Genomic DNA, 12,776 nt, shown 5'->3' with positions numbered 1-12,776 from the left:
AGGAGATTGAATACACAGAACAAGAAGGTCTCTTATTTCTCAGAGATTCCCATTTTGCAATAAGCCATTTCATCCATCCGCTTGGCTTTGCAGCTAGGGGTAGCAGAATTTTTTGCAAGGGCACTTGTCGTAACTTCACCACCATGATGAAACAAATCTGATTGTTCCCACGTTAAATGTATCCCATAACAGGGATCCCTGAAGTAATGGTAGCGGCATTGTGTCTACTTGCAAACCTCAAAGATTCATACCCTGCAAAGATCTCCAAAGTCACCACACTGCGGACCTTCAAATCCATCCTCAGATCTCACCAAATGCCACGATAGCAAGGAGACACTAAAGAATGGCAGCTGTTGTGTCACCTCTGCTCATCACATCTGTCATTATTTTCTACACGTCTATATCCCAACTGTGCTGTTGATCACATCCATATATTTCTGACTCATGCTACACAGACTGAATATTTTCGGGAGAGCTCCCTTCTTTGCCTAGCACAACAGAACTGGGATCCTAAACAGGGGCCTGGATCTCAGACCACAGAACAAAACAATAATAATATTTACTGCCAGGCTCTTCAAATCGAGATCACTTTAAAATCCCACCCCAGCCATCCTGTTCTGTACAGCCTCACTCAGACTCGAGATGTTAGAAACACCTGCAATTGTCACAGAAATCCTGCAGCTGCTGAATCAAGATGCTCCAATTTGGCCCTGTCTATCTATGCCTTTCTATATAACAGATCATGAGGATAAACCTGGGCTATATTAAACAACCCCTCCCTTTTGTGTTCTCATTTATAATAGTTGTCATGTCTGGTATTCTTGTCCCTCATTTTTGGCTGGGACCCGTGTGACCAATTAGCTAATGAGCTTTGCTGACAACACCGTAGGGACACACTTCTGCTCCCTTCTTCTAAAAGTTTTAGAAAAGAGCAGGTTGATGTTATGTTTCTTCGTTCCCCCGGGAGAAGCCAAAGGGTTCTGTGTCTCCACGTGCGAACTCATCATTTTCTTGGCAAGACAGAGAATTGCTACAGAATATTTGTATCGCTTCAGGGAGATGTAGGAGATGACCGTGGTGTTTCCCGATTGGATCAAGAAGGCGGCAATGAAGAGAACCATGAATAGGAAGATATTGAAATGATTGGTCATTGGCCAGGCCCAAGAGAATGAACTCTTCTGCCATGGTGGTTGTCCATTGAAATGTATTTGTTCTAGGCAGAAGGCTGGCCCCTGACCAGAGGTACTGGCTTGTCAGCAGAGAAACTGAAGTCACCCTGGTAGGATTCGGTGTTCCCTGATGAGGCTGGCTGGTGAGTCACCTAAATGAGAGACGGGACGGTGATGAAAGGGCAGAAGTGTCATGACTCACTCATGCTGTTCAGCCATTTTTCACCAACTTCCATTGAGGGAAGTTGCTGCAAGTGTGGGGGGCAGGCAGAGGTGACCCTGCCCACCGAAGCAAAGATGGTCTCCCAAGAACTCCTAAGGGAAGGGTGAGCTAGAGCGAGGAGGAAATGCATGTCAGAAAAGAACATAAGAATATAGGAACGGTCCTACTGGGTCAGACCAAAGGTCCATCTAGCCCAGTATCCTGTTTCCCTACAGTGGCCAATGCCAGGTGCCCCAGAGGGAATGAACAGAACAGGTAATCATCAAGTGATCCATCCGCTGTCGCCCATTCCCAGCTTCTGGAAAACAGAATCCAGGTTAATTTCATAATTCCCCAAACATCAGTCTGAAATCTGATCTCTTTAATTCAGACTTTTATACAGGGTAAATATGATCTGCGCCATTAATGAGAAAATTAAACCTAACTCTCCCTGACTGAAATATTGTCAGGTACATTCTCGATGTACATAATTGAAGTACAATCAGTTGCTCATTGCCACATTAAGTTAATTACACCCACTGGTAATAACCTGCAGCTCTTTCATTGTTGTAGGGATGGGTTTTTCCTGAGTGTCTTGGAATGCCTACAATCTTTTTTCTGTGCTCATGTGATAAGAACATAATAACATAAGAATGGCCATACTGAGTCAGACCAAAGGTCCATCCAGCCCAGTATCCTGTCTTCCGACAGTGGCCAGTGCCAGGTGCCCCAGAGGGAATGAACAGAACAGGTAATCATCAAGTGATCCATCCCCTGTCGCCCATTCCCAGCTTCTGGCAAACAGAGGCTAGGGACACCATGCCTGCCCATCCTGGCTAATAGCCATTGATGGACCTATCCTCCATGAAATTATCTAGTTTTTTTTTTAACCCTGTTATGGTCTTGGCCTTCCCAACATCTTCTGGCAAGGAGTTCCACAGGTTGACTGTGTGTTGTGTGAAGAAATACTTCCTTTTATTTGTTGTAAACCTGCTGCGTATTAATTTCATTTGGGGACACATGCTTCTGTACTGCCATTTAGGCTGACACACCCCTTGTTTCCAAAATGTTAGAGTTGTTACATTTGAGTCTCTCGACTTCAGTTACTCTACTAGAACTAAAGTGAGCATGGCCACACTGGGTATGTCTAAGCTGCAGTCACTAGGTATAGTTACCGTACATCTAGGAATGGTTATTGTTTTGGTATGTTTTTTTCTGTAATGCCTTTACTTTAAGAATAAATGTGCTGGCTTAGAAAGCACCAGGAGGTAACCTGTCACTGTTTGCAGTTCATTGGTCAGAGCCCTTGATGAGAAAGCAACACCTAGGCACTGTGCATTAGGCAGGGTGTCTTGTGGGGGATCCCCCATGTATAGCAGGGGGTTGTTCATTCCTTAATACCCCCAGTCAGAAAGGCCTGGCCCAAGGGTCCTTGCTCAGTGACAGGGGATGGCTGGAGACCTGACTGGACATTCCGGGAGTGGACCAGGGAGAGGGATACAGGTACAGTGATCCTGGGACTGTGATAGTTTGCTCTAAGGAAGGGGAAATGTAATGAATGCTGGTGACCAAAGGTGACGACAAAGATGCATTGGGATTGTTGCATAATGTCCATGTGCTTTGGAGAGGAAGGATGCGCTTCTGCCTGAGATATCGGCCTTAGAGTGGACAAAGTTGGGCTTAATTCTTTGTTCTGCCACAGAATCGTTGTGTGACAACTGGGAAGTCCCTGCATCTCTCAGTGCCTCATTCCCCTGCTGGTAGAATGAAGATGGTAATATGTCTTTTCTGTCTGTTGAGATTTTAAGGCGTTCAGGACAAGGATTGCCACTTGGTGTGTGTTTTCAGATCACCATGGGCCCTGAACTTGGTTGGGGACTCTAAGCACAATCATAATTTTTTTTTCTTAATGAGATCCTCACATTCTGTGAATGGTATAAAATTACCAAAGTATTGTACACATACAATTAAATATAATACAGGATGCTCAAATTTTCTGCCACTGCTGTTCAGGAAACACCTTAAAACAGTGGTTTTCAGCCTTTCCAGACTACTGTAGTCCTTTCAGGAGTCGGATTTGTCTTGTATAGCCCAAGTTTCACCTCTGTAGGGAGCCAGGGTGGCTTCCCTCCGAACCTGAGGGTAAAGGGTCGCTCTTTCAGCCTGAGTGGGCGGGGCCAGACCAAGCTTACTCCACCCCCCGGAAGGGGAGGGGTGGAACAGGAAGTATAAAGGGCAGGGCCCTTAGCCCAGTCAGGGCAGCACCAGGGAGGGAAGCAGATGCAGACCGCGGGCTGCTCCCTTCAGACCCTGCTGCTGGTCCAGGGGAGGCCCTGGACCAAAAGAAACCTGACCTGGAGGAAGGACACGGGCTACCAGGACTGCCGGCCGCCGAGTACCCAGAGGAGCTGGAGGAGCCTGAGGCAGAGGTGGAGCTGGAGCTGCCAGCAGCCGAGTACCCGGAGGAGCTGGAGGGACCGGAGGGACTCGCTCGAGGGACCGGGTAGGAAGGAGCCCAGGGACAGAACTGCACAGTGTGGTGAGTCTATTTGGTCAGCGTGTTGCGGAAGGACCCCGCTGACCCAGTGGCGGGACTCTCACTCCGCCACTGTCAGGGCCCTGGGCTGGAGTGCATTCCCCTACCCCGGCCAACCCGCCTCGGGTAGCAAAATCCCAATAGCGCGAGAGACTCTTGCCAGCGCTCCCCTGCCTGAGGAGGGCACTATAGACTCTTGCCGCGCTCCCCTGCCTGAGGGGCGTGCTAGAGACCTTTGCCGGCGCTCCCCTGCCTGAGGGGCGCGCTAGAGACCTTTGCCCGCATCCCTCCCTCTGCTAATTCCCTAGTGACAGACGGCCTGACGCAGGCCGGCCAGTGGGACAGTAGCTACCCACCACCCCCTAGCGGCTCGGTGGGCCAACCGACGCAGGTCACAACCTCACTTAAAAACTACTTGCTTACAAAACCAGACATAAAAATACAAAAGTGTCACAGCACATTACTGAAAAATTGCTGACTTTCTCATTTTTACCATATAATTATAAAATCGATTGGAATATAAATATTGTACTTACATTTCAGTGTACAGCCGTATAAAGAAGATACTGTCTGTATGAGATTTTAGTTTGTACCGACTTTGATAGTGCTTTTTATGTAGTCCGTTGTAAAACTAGGCAAATATCTAGATGAGTTGATGTACCTCCTGGAAGACCTCTGCGTACCCCAAGGGGTCCGTGGCCCCCTGGTTAAGAGCTACTGCCTTAAAATATTAAACCGAATTGCATTATTTATACAGAGACAAGACTATTCATATCACAAAAATATGACCTTGGAATTAGGCTTGGAAAGGATTACTTCTACCTCTGTAAATGACAATAAACGTCATTTCCACCATACACACACAAACCGACGAAAAAGTATTTCCATTGACAATAATCAAAATTTACCTCTGGGAAAAATAAGAAAAATCTGCTTGAGAATTGATTCGAGTTTGATTTACGGATATTGACTTTGTACACGTTGACATGTAATGTTAACAATTTGTGGTTTAATGGTTGCAATTCTTTACCTTTTAAATCTCAATGCCTAATGTCATTAAATAATTGTCTTTGTTGCTCCTATTGCTTCGCACACACCCCTATTTCTTGCAACTGTGAAAATGTATAGAGAAAAAGGTACTTAAAATGAACATTGATATTACCTGTGAAAATTATTAAAATGCTAACAATTGAATTCTGCCACACCTGCTTCTAGTACAGAGAACCAACATGTTGGACTATCTTGGGGAAGAAAACAGAATAGTTAATCATACATGGCTTCAGAAATAGAGGTTCTTTGTCAGTGCAACTGCTGCTACTGCAGGGCTAGTCTAGTGAAGTCCACGTTAACTTCCACATGAGTTGACTATGTCTTCAGAGTGAGGCTCTGCCCTCCGACCAGATGCCTGTGTGCTCTGCCACAAAACTAATTCATACCAATAATAACCATTATTAATAACAATGCTTGCATGGGCCATGAGTGAGCCAGCCTTAATTGCAATGACTAGTATCTTACTCTGCAGGTGGACCTACTGATTTCAGTGGGCCCGTATTACAACCACTTTATGAAATCCTCGAACGGACAGCTGAATTCTGCAATCTCAGTCCCAAAGTCCATGCATTTTGCACATGAGTGGGAGGGATCGCCGGACTTCTCTGTAGGGCTTCATAGTCCAAATCACAATTTAGCTCCAGGAGACTGGTCATGGAGCAAAGTTCTACTTAGCTGGAGTAAATTTGTCACAATCTGCCCCATGAAAATGAGCCCTGTCTCCTAGAGGCAATGGAGCCTGGATGGGAAGTCACTTTTATTCCCTAAAAAAACCCTGCCAGACGAAAATGATTTTTATTTTGTCCAAAACATTCATAGAAATGTTTTGGACTTTCACTAAAAGCCCCAAACCCACCATTTACTCACTCCTGCACTCTGTGCCCCAATTTTTGTCAGATCCGCTATTTCTTTCTTTTTAAATGTAAATTTCAGTTTGTAAAATATGAATAATTTTCAACTTTTAGCTTTAATGAATACCCCCACAATTTTCCATATTTCAGGTCAATTTCCAGTTAATAAAAAAAGACATTTTCTGGGGGTAAGAAAAAGCAAACAAACAATTGAGATGGAATTTCCCCCTTCAGTTCTACCTGTTTGCTTTCTTTTCAGAGAGAAAAGCAGTGCCATCAAGATCCTGTCCTCGTATCCCCAGAGATGCTGTAGTGCTCATTAGCCAATTGGTCTCAAGGAATAGCAGTACCAGTGAGAGAGGAAAAATAATCATGGGGATTGAAAATAAATAAATGGGAACTGGAAATAGAGTCATGCATTTGCCACAGGTATCAATCACTACATACAATCTCTATGCTCAGTTTCATTGCATGACATGGATTTCATAGATCTAAGACCGGGCATGGAAAGATCATTGTTACATTAGTATAACTTATTACTTTTGAGACTAGTTCACTAGATGATCCATTGCTAGATATCATAGATCACATGAAATTTGTATCTTTGTTCAAACGCCAGGTGAGTGAGCAGCCACCATGGAGAACCAAACTGCAGTGACAGAGTTTATCCTTCTGGGCTTCACAGACGTTGTCTGGCTGCAGATCCTGCTCTTCGTTTTGTTACTTTTCACCTACATCTTGACCATAGCAGGAAATATTCTCATTATCTCCATCACTCTGGTCAACCGGCGCCTCCACACGCCCATGTATTTTTTCCTCAGGAACTTCTCGCTTTTGGAGATCGGCTTCACCTCAGCGTCCATCCCGAAAGTTTTGTTCAATGTGGCGTCGGGCTGCCAGTCCATATCTGTGGCTGGGTGTTTTTCACAATGTTTATTTTATCTCACTGTGGGCACTGCTGAGTTTTGCCTGCTGGCGGCCATGTCCTTCGATAGATACGTGGCCATCTGCAAACCCCTGCACTATACGTCCATCATGAGTAGTCATTTCTGTAACTGGCTGGTGCTGGGCTCTTGGCTTATTGGTTTCGGGTATGTGCTCGCCCCACTTGTTCTATTGTTCCGGTTGCCATTCTGTGGCCCCAACATCATTAACCATTTCTTCTGTGACAGTGCTGCATTGCTTAAACTTGCCTGCACAGACACCCGGCTCCTAGGACTCCTGGCTTTCCTCTTGGCCACAGGCAGCATATTGGGCACTTTAGCCGTCACTGTCTTCTCCTATTTCAAGATCATCTCCGCGGTGATGCGCGTCCCCTCCGTGGCTGGGAGGCAGAAAGCCTTTGCCACTTGTGCCTCTCACATCACCATGGTCTCCATGGCTTACGGCAGCTGCATCTTCCTGTACGTGAAGCCCATGGGGAGCAGCAGGCTGGACTGCAGCAAGAATGTGGCTGTTCTCAACAGCATTGTGTTCCCGCTGCTCAACCCCTTCATCTACAGCCTGAGGAACAAACAGGTGAAAGAGGCCTTGAGGGAGGCTGTCAGGTGGAGCACGGTATTTTCTAAGAACTCCAAAGTTTGACATTAAGGTGACAAGTAGAAACAAGGTTGGAATCTATCGAGCTAATAAAGGTACAGATCAATTTCAAATTATGCAGCAACAAAACTCAGGCCAGTTAAGAGCTTAATGCCAAATTGGGTCACCATTCTTCATGCCGATTGGTAGGCCCACTAAGTTCAATGGCTCTACTTAAAGGGTGAAGATGTCCAGCATGGGAGGAAAGGTCTCTGAATCTGGCCCTCTGCTGCTCTGGGTTTGGATCTTGCCTTTTTACAGTGCTTTTCAATCATCCACAATCTTTACCCTCCAGACAGCAAATCCACTTTCCTCAAACCACATGTCCACATACAGCTGTGCCGGCTGACTGCACCTCGATTCCAGGGGGTTAGTTTGAGTCAGGGTTGCCAATTTTGGTTGGATGTATTCCTGGAGGTTTCAGTACATGACACAGTCTTTAATTAAAGATTAATCTTGGATTCCTGGAGACTTCAGGACAATTCTGGAGGGTTAACAACCCCAGTTGGAGCTGAATTACTCCACTGGAGCTAGAGTGAGCGTGATCACACTGGGTATGTCTAGACTGCAGTCGCTGGGTATTTTTAATGTACATATAGGCAGTGATATTGTTTTCAGATGGTAGCTCTGTAATGCTTTTACCTTCAGAATACGTGTGCTGGCTTAGAAATTGGAAACTGCTGCCACTCCATTGGTCATAGCCTTTGGCGAGAAAGCAACACCCCGGCACTGTCCGTTGTGGCTTGCTGGGGATTTCACAGTGTATGGTGAGGGGCTGGGCATCCTTAATACCCTAGTCAGAATGGCATGGGGCAAGGGTCCCTTCCCCGAGACAGCAGTCGGCTGGAGACCTGATCCGGCATTCTTGGAACAGCCCAGGAAGGGGGACACAGGTGCAGTGACTCTGAATCTGCGACACTTTGCTCTAAGGAAGGGGAAATGTAATGAATGCTGGTGACCAAAGGTGACTGCAAAGATGCGTATGCTGCCTGTGATTTGGATAGGAAGGATGGCTTGTGCCTGAGACATCTGCCTAAGGCTATATAAGGTTGGGGGTCAATTCTTTATTCTGCCACAGAGTCCCTGCGTGGGAACGGGTAAGTCACTGCCTCTCTCAATGCCTCATTCCCCATCTTGTAGAATGAAGAAGGTGATATCTTATTTCTCTGCCACTTGGTGTGTCGGGAGAACACCATGAGCTCTGAACTTGGCTGGGGACTCTAAGCACAACCATACATTTTTTTTTTCATGAATGAGACACTTACATTCTGTGAATGGTACAAAATTACCAAAGTGTTGCAAAAATATGAGTAAACATAACCTGTAGGATGTGAAAGTTCTCTGCCAGTGCTGCTCGAGAAACATCTTAAAATGTGTAAAAAGCAACAGAGGGTCATGTGGCACCTTTAAGACTAACAGAAGTATTGGAGCATAAGCTTTCGTGGGTGAATGCCCACTTGCATTCACCCACGAAAGCTTATGCTCCAATACTTCTGTTAGTCTTAAAGGTGCCACAGGACCCTCTGTTGCTTTTTACAGGTTCAGACTAACACAGCTACCCCTCTGATCTTAAAATGTGATGTCAGATTATTTATCTATACAGAGTCAGAACTGTGCAGACCACAGAATTATGACCTTCTAGCTAGGCAGGGAAGTATTTTTTATTGGTAAATGCCTGTAAATGTTGATTTCAGCTGTACACACACAAACCTATGAAAAAATATTTCTGATGATAATATAAATTTTAAGATAGGCAAAGTAAGAAAAATCTGCTTGAGAACTTATTAGAGTTTCAGTTAAGGAGTTTATTTTGTATATTTTGACATGTAATGTTAACCATTTGTGTTTTCATGGCGATAAATCTTGATCTTTTTACTCTCAGTGTTCACTGTCACTAATCATTCTTGTCTGACTGCCACTCCCATATGTGCCTGGAATTGTGAACATTTAAATGGATAAAAATAAGTTAAAAAAAAAAAAAGCTTGAAACTCACTATTTTGTGACAATTTAAATCGATATCAATATGAAAAAATGCTAAAAAAGATACTTTGATATTTTCTATCAAAATTATAAAAAAAAATTAAAGTTGAATTCTGCCAAGCTTCCTTATAGAGCAGCTAAAGAACGGGCTGGACAATATTGGGGAAGGGAATCGAATGGTTAATCGTGCATGCCTTTAGAAATGGAGGTTCTCTGTCAGCGCAACAGCTGTTTCTGCAGGGCTAGTCTAATCTAATGAAGTCCACGGTCACCTCCACATGAGCTCACCTCTGCGGTCACTGTGGTGAAAGGTGTATTTATCTTTTACTTCACGGTATCTCACTTGTGGGAGCTGTGGCCCAAGGGTTTGAGTTCTAGCCGTTGTACTGGCACATCTGTGTTCAGTCCTTCCTCAGGCAGAGTGGACACTTGACTCCCAGTACTCTAACCACTGGAGGATGGGGGGGGCTCCACCATCTCCTCTTTTTGTTGAAGATCCTATCGAAATTTCATTTGCTTTTCATAAAAAAGCAGCTAAAATGCCCCAAATCAAAATGAAACAATTTGTTCTACCCAAAATGACTTTTAAAATGTTTTAAAACCAGAACAAAACCATGCACCCCACAGCAGTTTAAAAAAGAATAAGGTGGTGTGTGCCAAGATTCTAGCTGGAGTATAAAGACACTGGGGACCTTAGATCATCTAGTCTCATCTCCTGTACAAAACAGGGCAGAGAATTTAATCTGGTTATTCATGTACTGGGCCCAATACCTTGTGTTTGACTAAAACATAACTTCCTGTCTGATGGAATAATCATGTGAAGAGAGAATCTATCACTTGACTTCGTGATTTGTTCAATGATTGGTTGGTGTCACAGACTCACAGATCGTGCCCACTCTTGGCCCCGTGCGGTCTGTGGGGGGTGCCCCTTTTAGTGAGACAGCCCTTCTCGGGGGTCCACTCTCTCTCGGGGTCCGGCCCCTCCACCTCCTGGATCCGCATCTCTCCGAGCCTTAGCACGTCTGTCTCTGCCGTGGGCCCCCTCAGGGAGTCCACTCGCTCTGGACCCCCGGGGCCTCCACCCCCGAAGGGGTTGATGCAACCCTGTTCTCTAGACCGGAGTGACTTTCAGCCAGCATGAAACAGGAGGGTTTATTGAGAGTTGAACACAGCACAGGAAACTCTCTGACCCTCAGGCCTGGCCTCCCTCAGCCCAGCACATCCCAGTCTCTCTGCATCCAGGTGGGCTCTGCCTGCTTCCCCTCTCCAGCCCAGAGCCCCCCTGCTCCCAGCTGGGCATCTCAGATCCCCGGCCCCAGGCCCCGCCTCTGTCCATTGTCTTCCCTCCAGGTAAACAGGGTCATAAACCGGGGCCTCCTCTCCTGCTTCTCCCTCTGGCTGGAACCGGCTGGTTAGGTCACTGGGTCCTCACTCTGCAGCCCATTGTCCTCCCACTGGCCAGAACCGGCTGCGTCTCCTCAGCTGGGCCTCTGGGTCACCAGGTTGCCAGGTCACCGGTCACTGGGGTATCCATCCTCCTGGCCACCGGCTGGTCCCCACGTCCTCTCTCCGGTCCTCTGCAAAACACACTCCCTCTCCCCTCACCTCGTTAAACCAGTAACACCCAGGGAAACTGAGTCCCACCCCCTCTGCATGCAAACCATTGAAACCCCACAGAAAACAAGAACACCCCCCACTTCATCACATCTCTCCCCCCTTCGAGGCTGAACGGAGCAGGGTCACTTAGCCAGTGACCTGGGGAAGTTCAGGGTCCCCGCCCCGCGATAAAGCATCCGCTATAACATTGGCACTCCCCCTCACATGGACCACCTCCATGTCATACCCCTGGAGGAGCAGGGCCCACCTCAGCAGCTTGGCATTAGCCCCTTTCATTTGGTGCAGCCACGTCAGGGGCGAATGGTCGGTGTACACGGTGAAGCGCCGCCCAAATAGATATGGCTGCAGTTTGTTAAGGGCCCACCCCATGGCCAGGCATTCCTTCTCTATGGCCGCATAGTGCTGCTCCCGGGGCAGCAGCTTCTTGCTCAGGTACACAATGGGGTGTCTCTCCCCCTTAGTATCAGTTTGCATCAGTACCGCCCCCAGCCCTGTGTCCGAGGCGTCGGTGAACACCAGGAAGGGTTTGTTAAAATCCGGGTTTACCAGCACTGGCCCCTGGATAAGTGCCCCCTTCAGCGCACAGAGAGCCCTCTGGCACTGCTCGGTCCAGACCACCTTGTCCGGCTTTCCCTTCCTACACAGCTCCGTGAGGGGTGCTGCCAGGGAGCTAAAGTGGGGCACAAACCTCCGGTAGTACCCTGCCATCCCAATGAAAGCCTGGACCTGCTTCTTAGTCTGGGGGGCGGGCCAGGCCTTGATTGCCTCCATTTTGGCCGGCTCCGGCTTCAGGTGGCCACTCCCAACCTTGTGGCCCAGGTATAAAACCTCTGCCATCCCCACCTTGCACTTTTCCGCTTTTATGGTCAGTCCTGCATCCTGGAGGCGACCCAGCACTCTCTTCACCTGGGACACATGTTCCTCCCAGGTCTGGCTAAAGACACAGATATCGTCAATATATGCTACTGCAAAGCCCTCCATCCCCCTTAGTAACTGATCCACCAGGCGCTGGAAGGTGGCAGGTGCCCCCTTGAGGCCGAAAGGCAGGACCAGGAAATCGAAGAGCCCTATTGGTGTGGTGAAGGTGGACTTCGCCCTGGCCTCCGGGTCCAAAGGCACCTACCAGTAGCCTTTGGTAAGATCCAGGGTAGTGAGGTACCGGGCACCCCCCAACTTGTCTAAGATTTCATCAGTCCTGGGTATGGGGTAGGCATCGGACACGGTAATGGCATTGAGCTTCCGATAGTCCACACAGAACCGGATCGACCCGTCCTTCTTGGGGACCAGCACCACGGGTGAGGCCCAGGGACTGGCGGACGGCTGGATCACCCCTAAAGCCAGCATGTCCCCGACCTCTCTCTCCACGTCCTGGACTGTTTTCCCAGTGACCCTAAATGGGGAACACCTGATGGGCGGGTTGGTTCCCGTCTCCACCCGGTGGACAGCCAGGTTAGTGAGCCCAGGCCGGCAGGAGAACAGCTGCCGGTATGAATGCAGCACGGCTCTGATCTCTGCCTGCTGGGCAGGGGTTAACTGGTCTGAGAGGGGAATTGATTCTAGCGAGGGGTTAGCCCCAGACTCAGGGAGGAGTCCCACCAGGGGGTCCTCTCCTTTCTCCTCCCACTGCCCACACACAGCCAGCACCAACTTCTCCCTGTCCCAGTACGGCTTCATCATGTTGACGTGATACACCCGGTGGCTGTGAGCCCGGTTGGACAGTTCCACCACATAGTTCACCTCGTTTACCTGTCTGATGACCATGAAGGGGCCGTCCCAGGCCGCTTGCAGCTTG

General features: G+C 47.8%; 1 protein-coding gene across 1 annotated transcript; it reads left to right on the top strand.

The window, feature by feature from the left end:
• Window positions 1-6,444: 6,444 nt before the first annotated feature.
• LOC135886415 (olfactory receptor 6C65-like) lies at window positions 6,445-7,392 on the top strand. The gene has a single exon (XM_065414168.1). The coding sequence runs from the start codon at window positions 6,445-6,447 to the stop codon at window positions 7,390-7,392; it is 948 nt and encodes a 315-aa protein (XP_065270240.1).
• Window positions 7,393-12,776: the final 5,384 nt, after the last annotated feature.

The sequence above is a fragment of the Emys orbicularis genome, chromosome 12, assembly GCF_028017835.1.
Source record: "Emys orbicularis isolate rEmyOrb1 chromosome 12, rEmyOrb1.hap1, whole genome shotgun sequence".
NCBI lineage: Eukaryota > Metazoa > Chordata > Testudines > Emydidae > Emys > Emys orbicularis.
The sequence above is the reverse complement of the archived record's forward strand: the minus strand, read 5'-3'. Positions and strand labels throughout refer to the sequence as shown.

Bases quoted from the DNA above. Each gene is read 5' to 3' on its own strand.
- LOC135886415 (XM_065414168.1), top strand. From the start codon at position 6,445: ATGGAGAACCAAACTGCAGTGACAGAGTTTATCCTTCTGGGCTTCACA.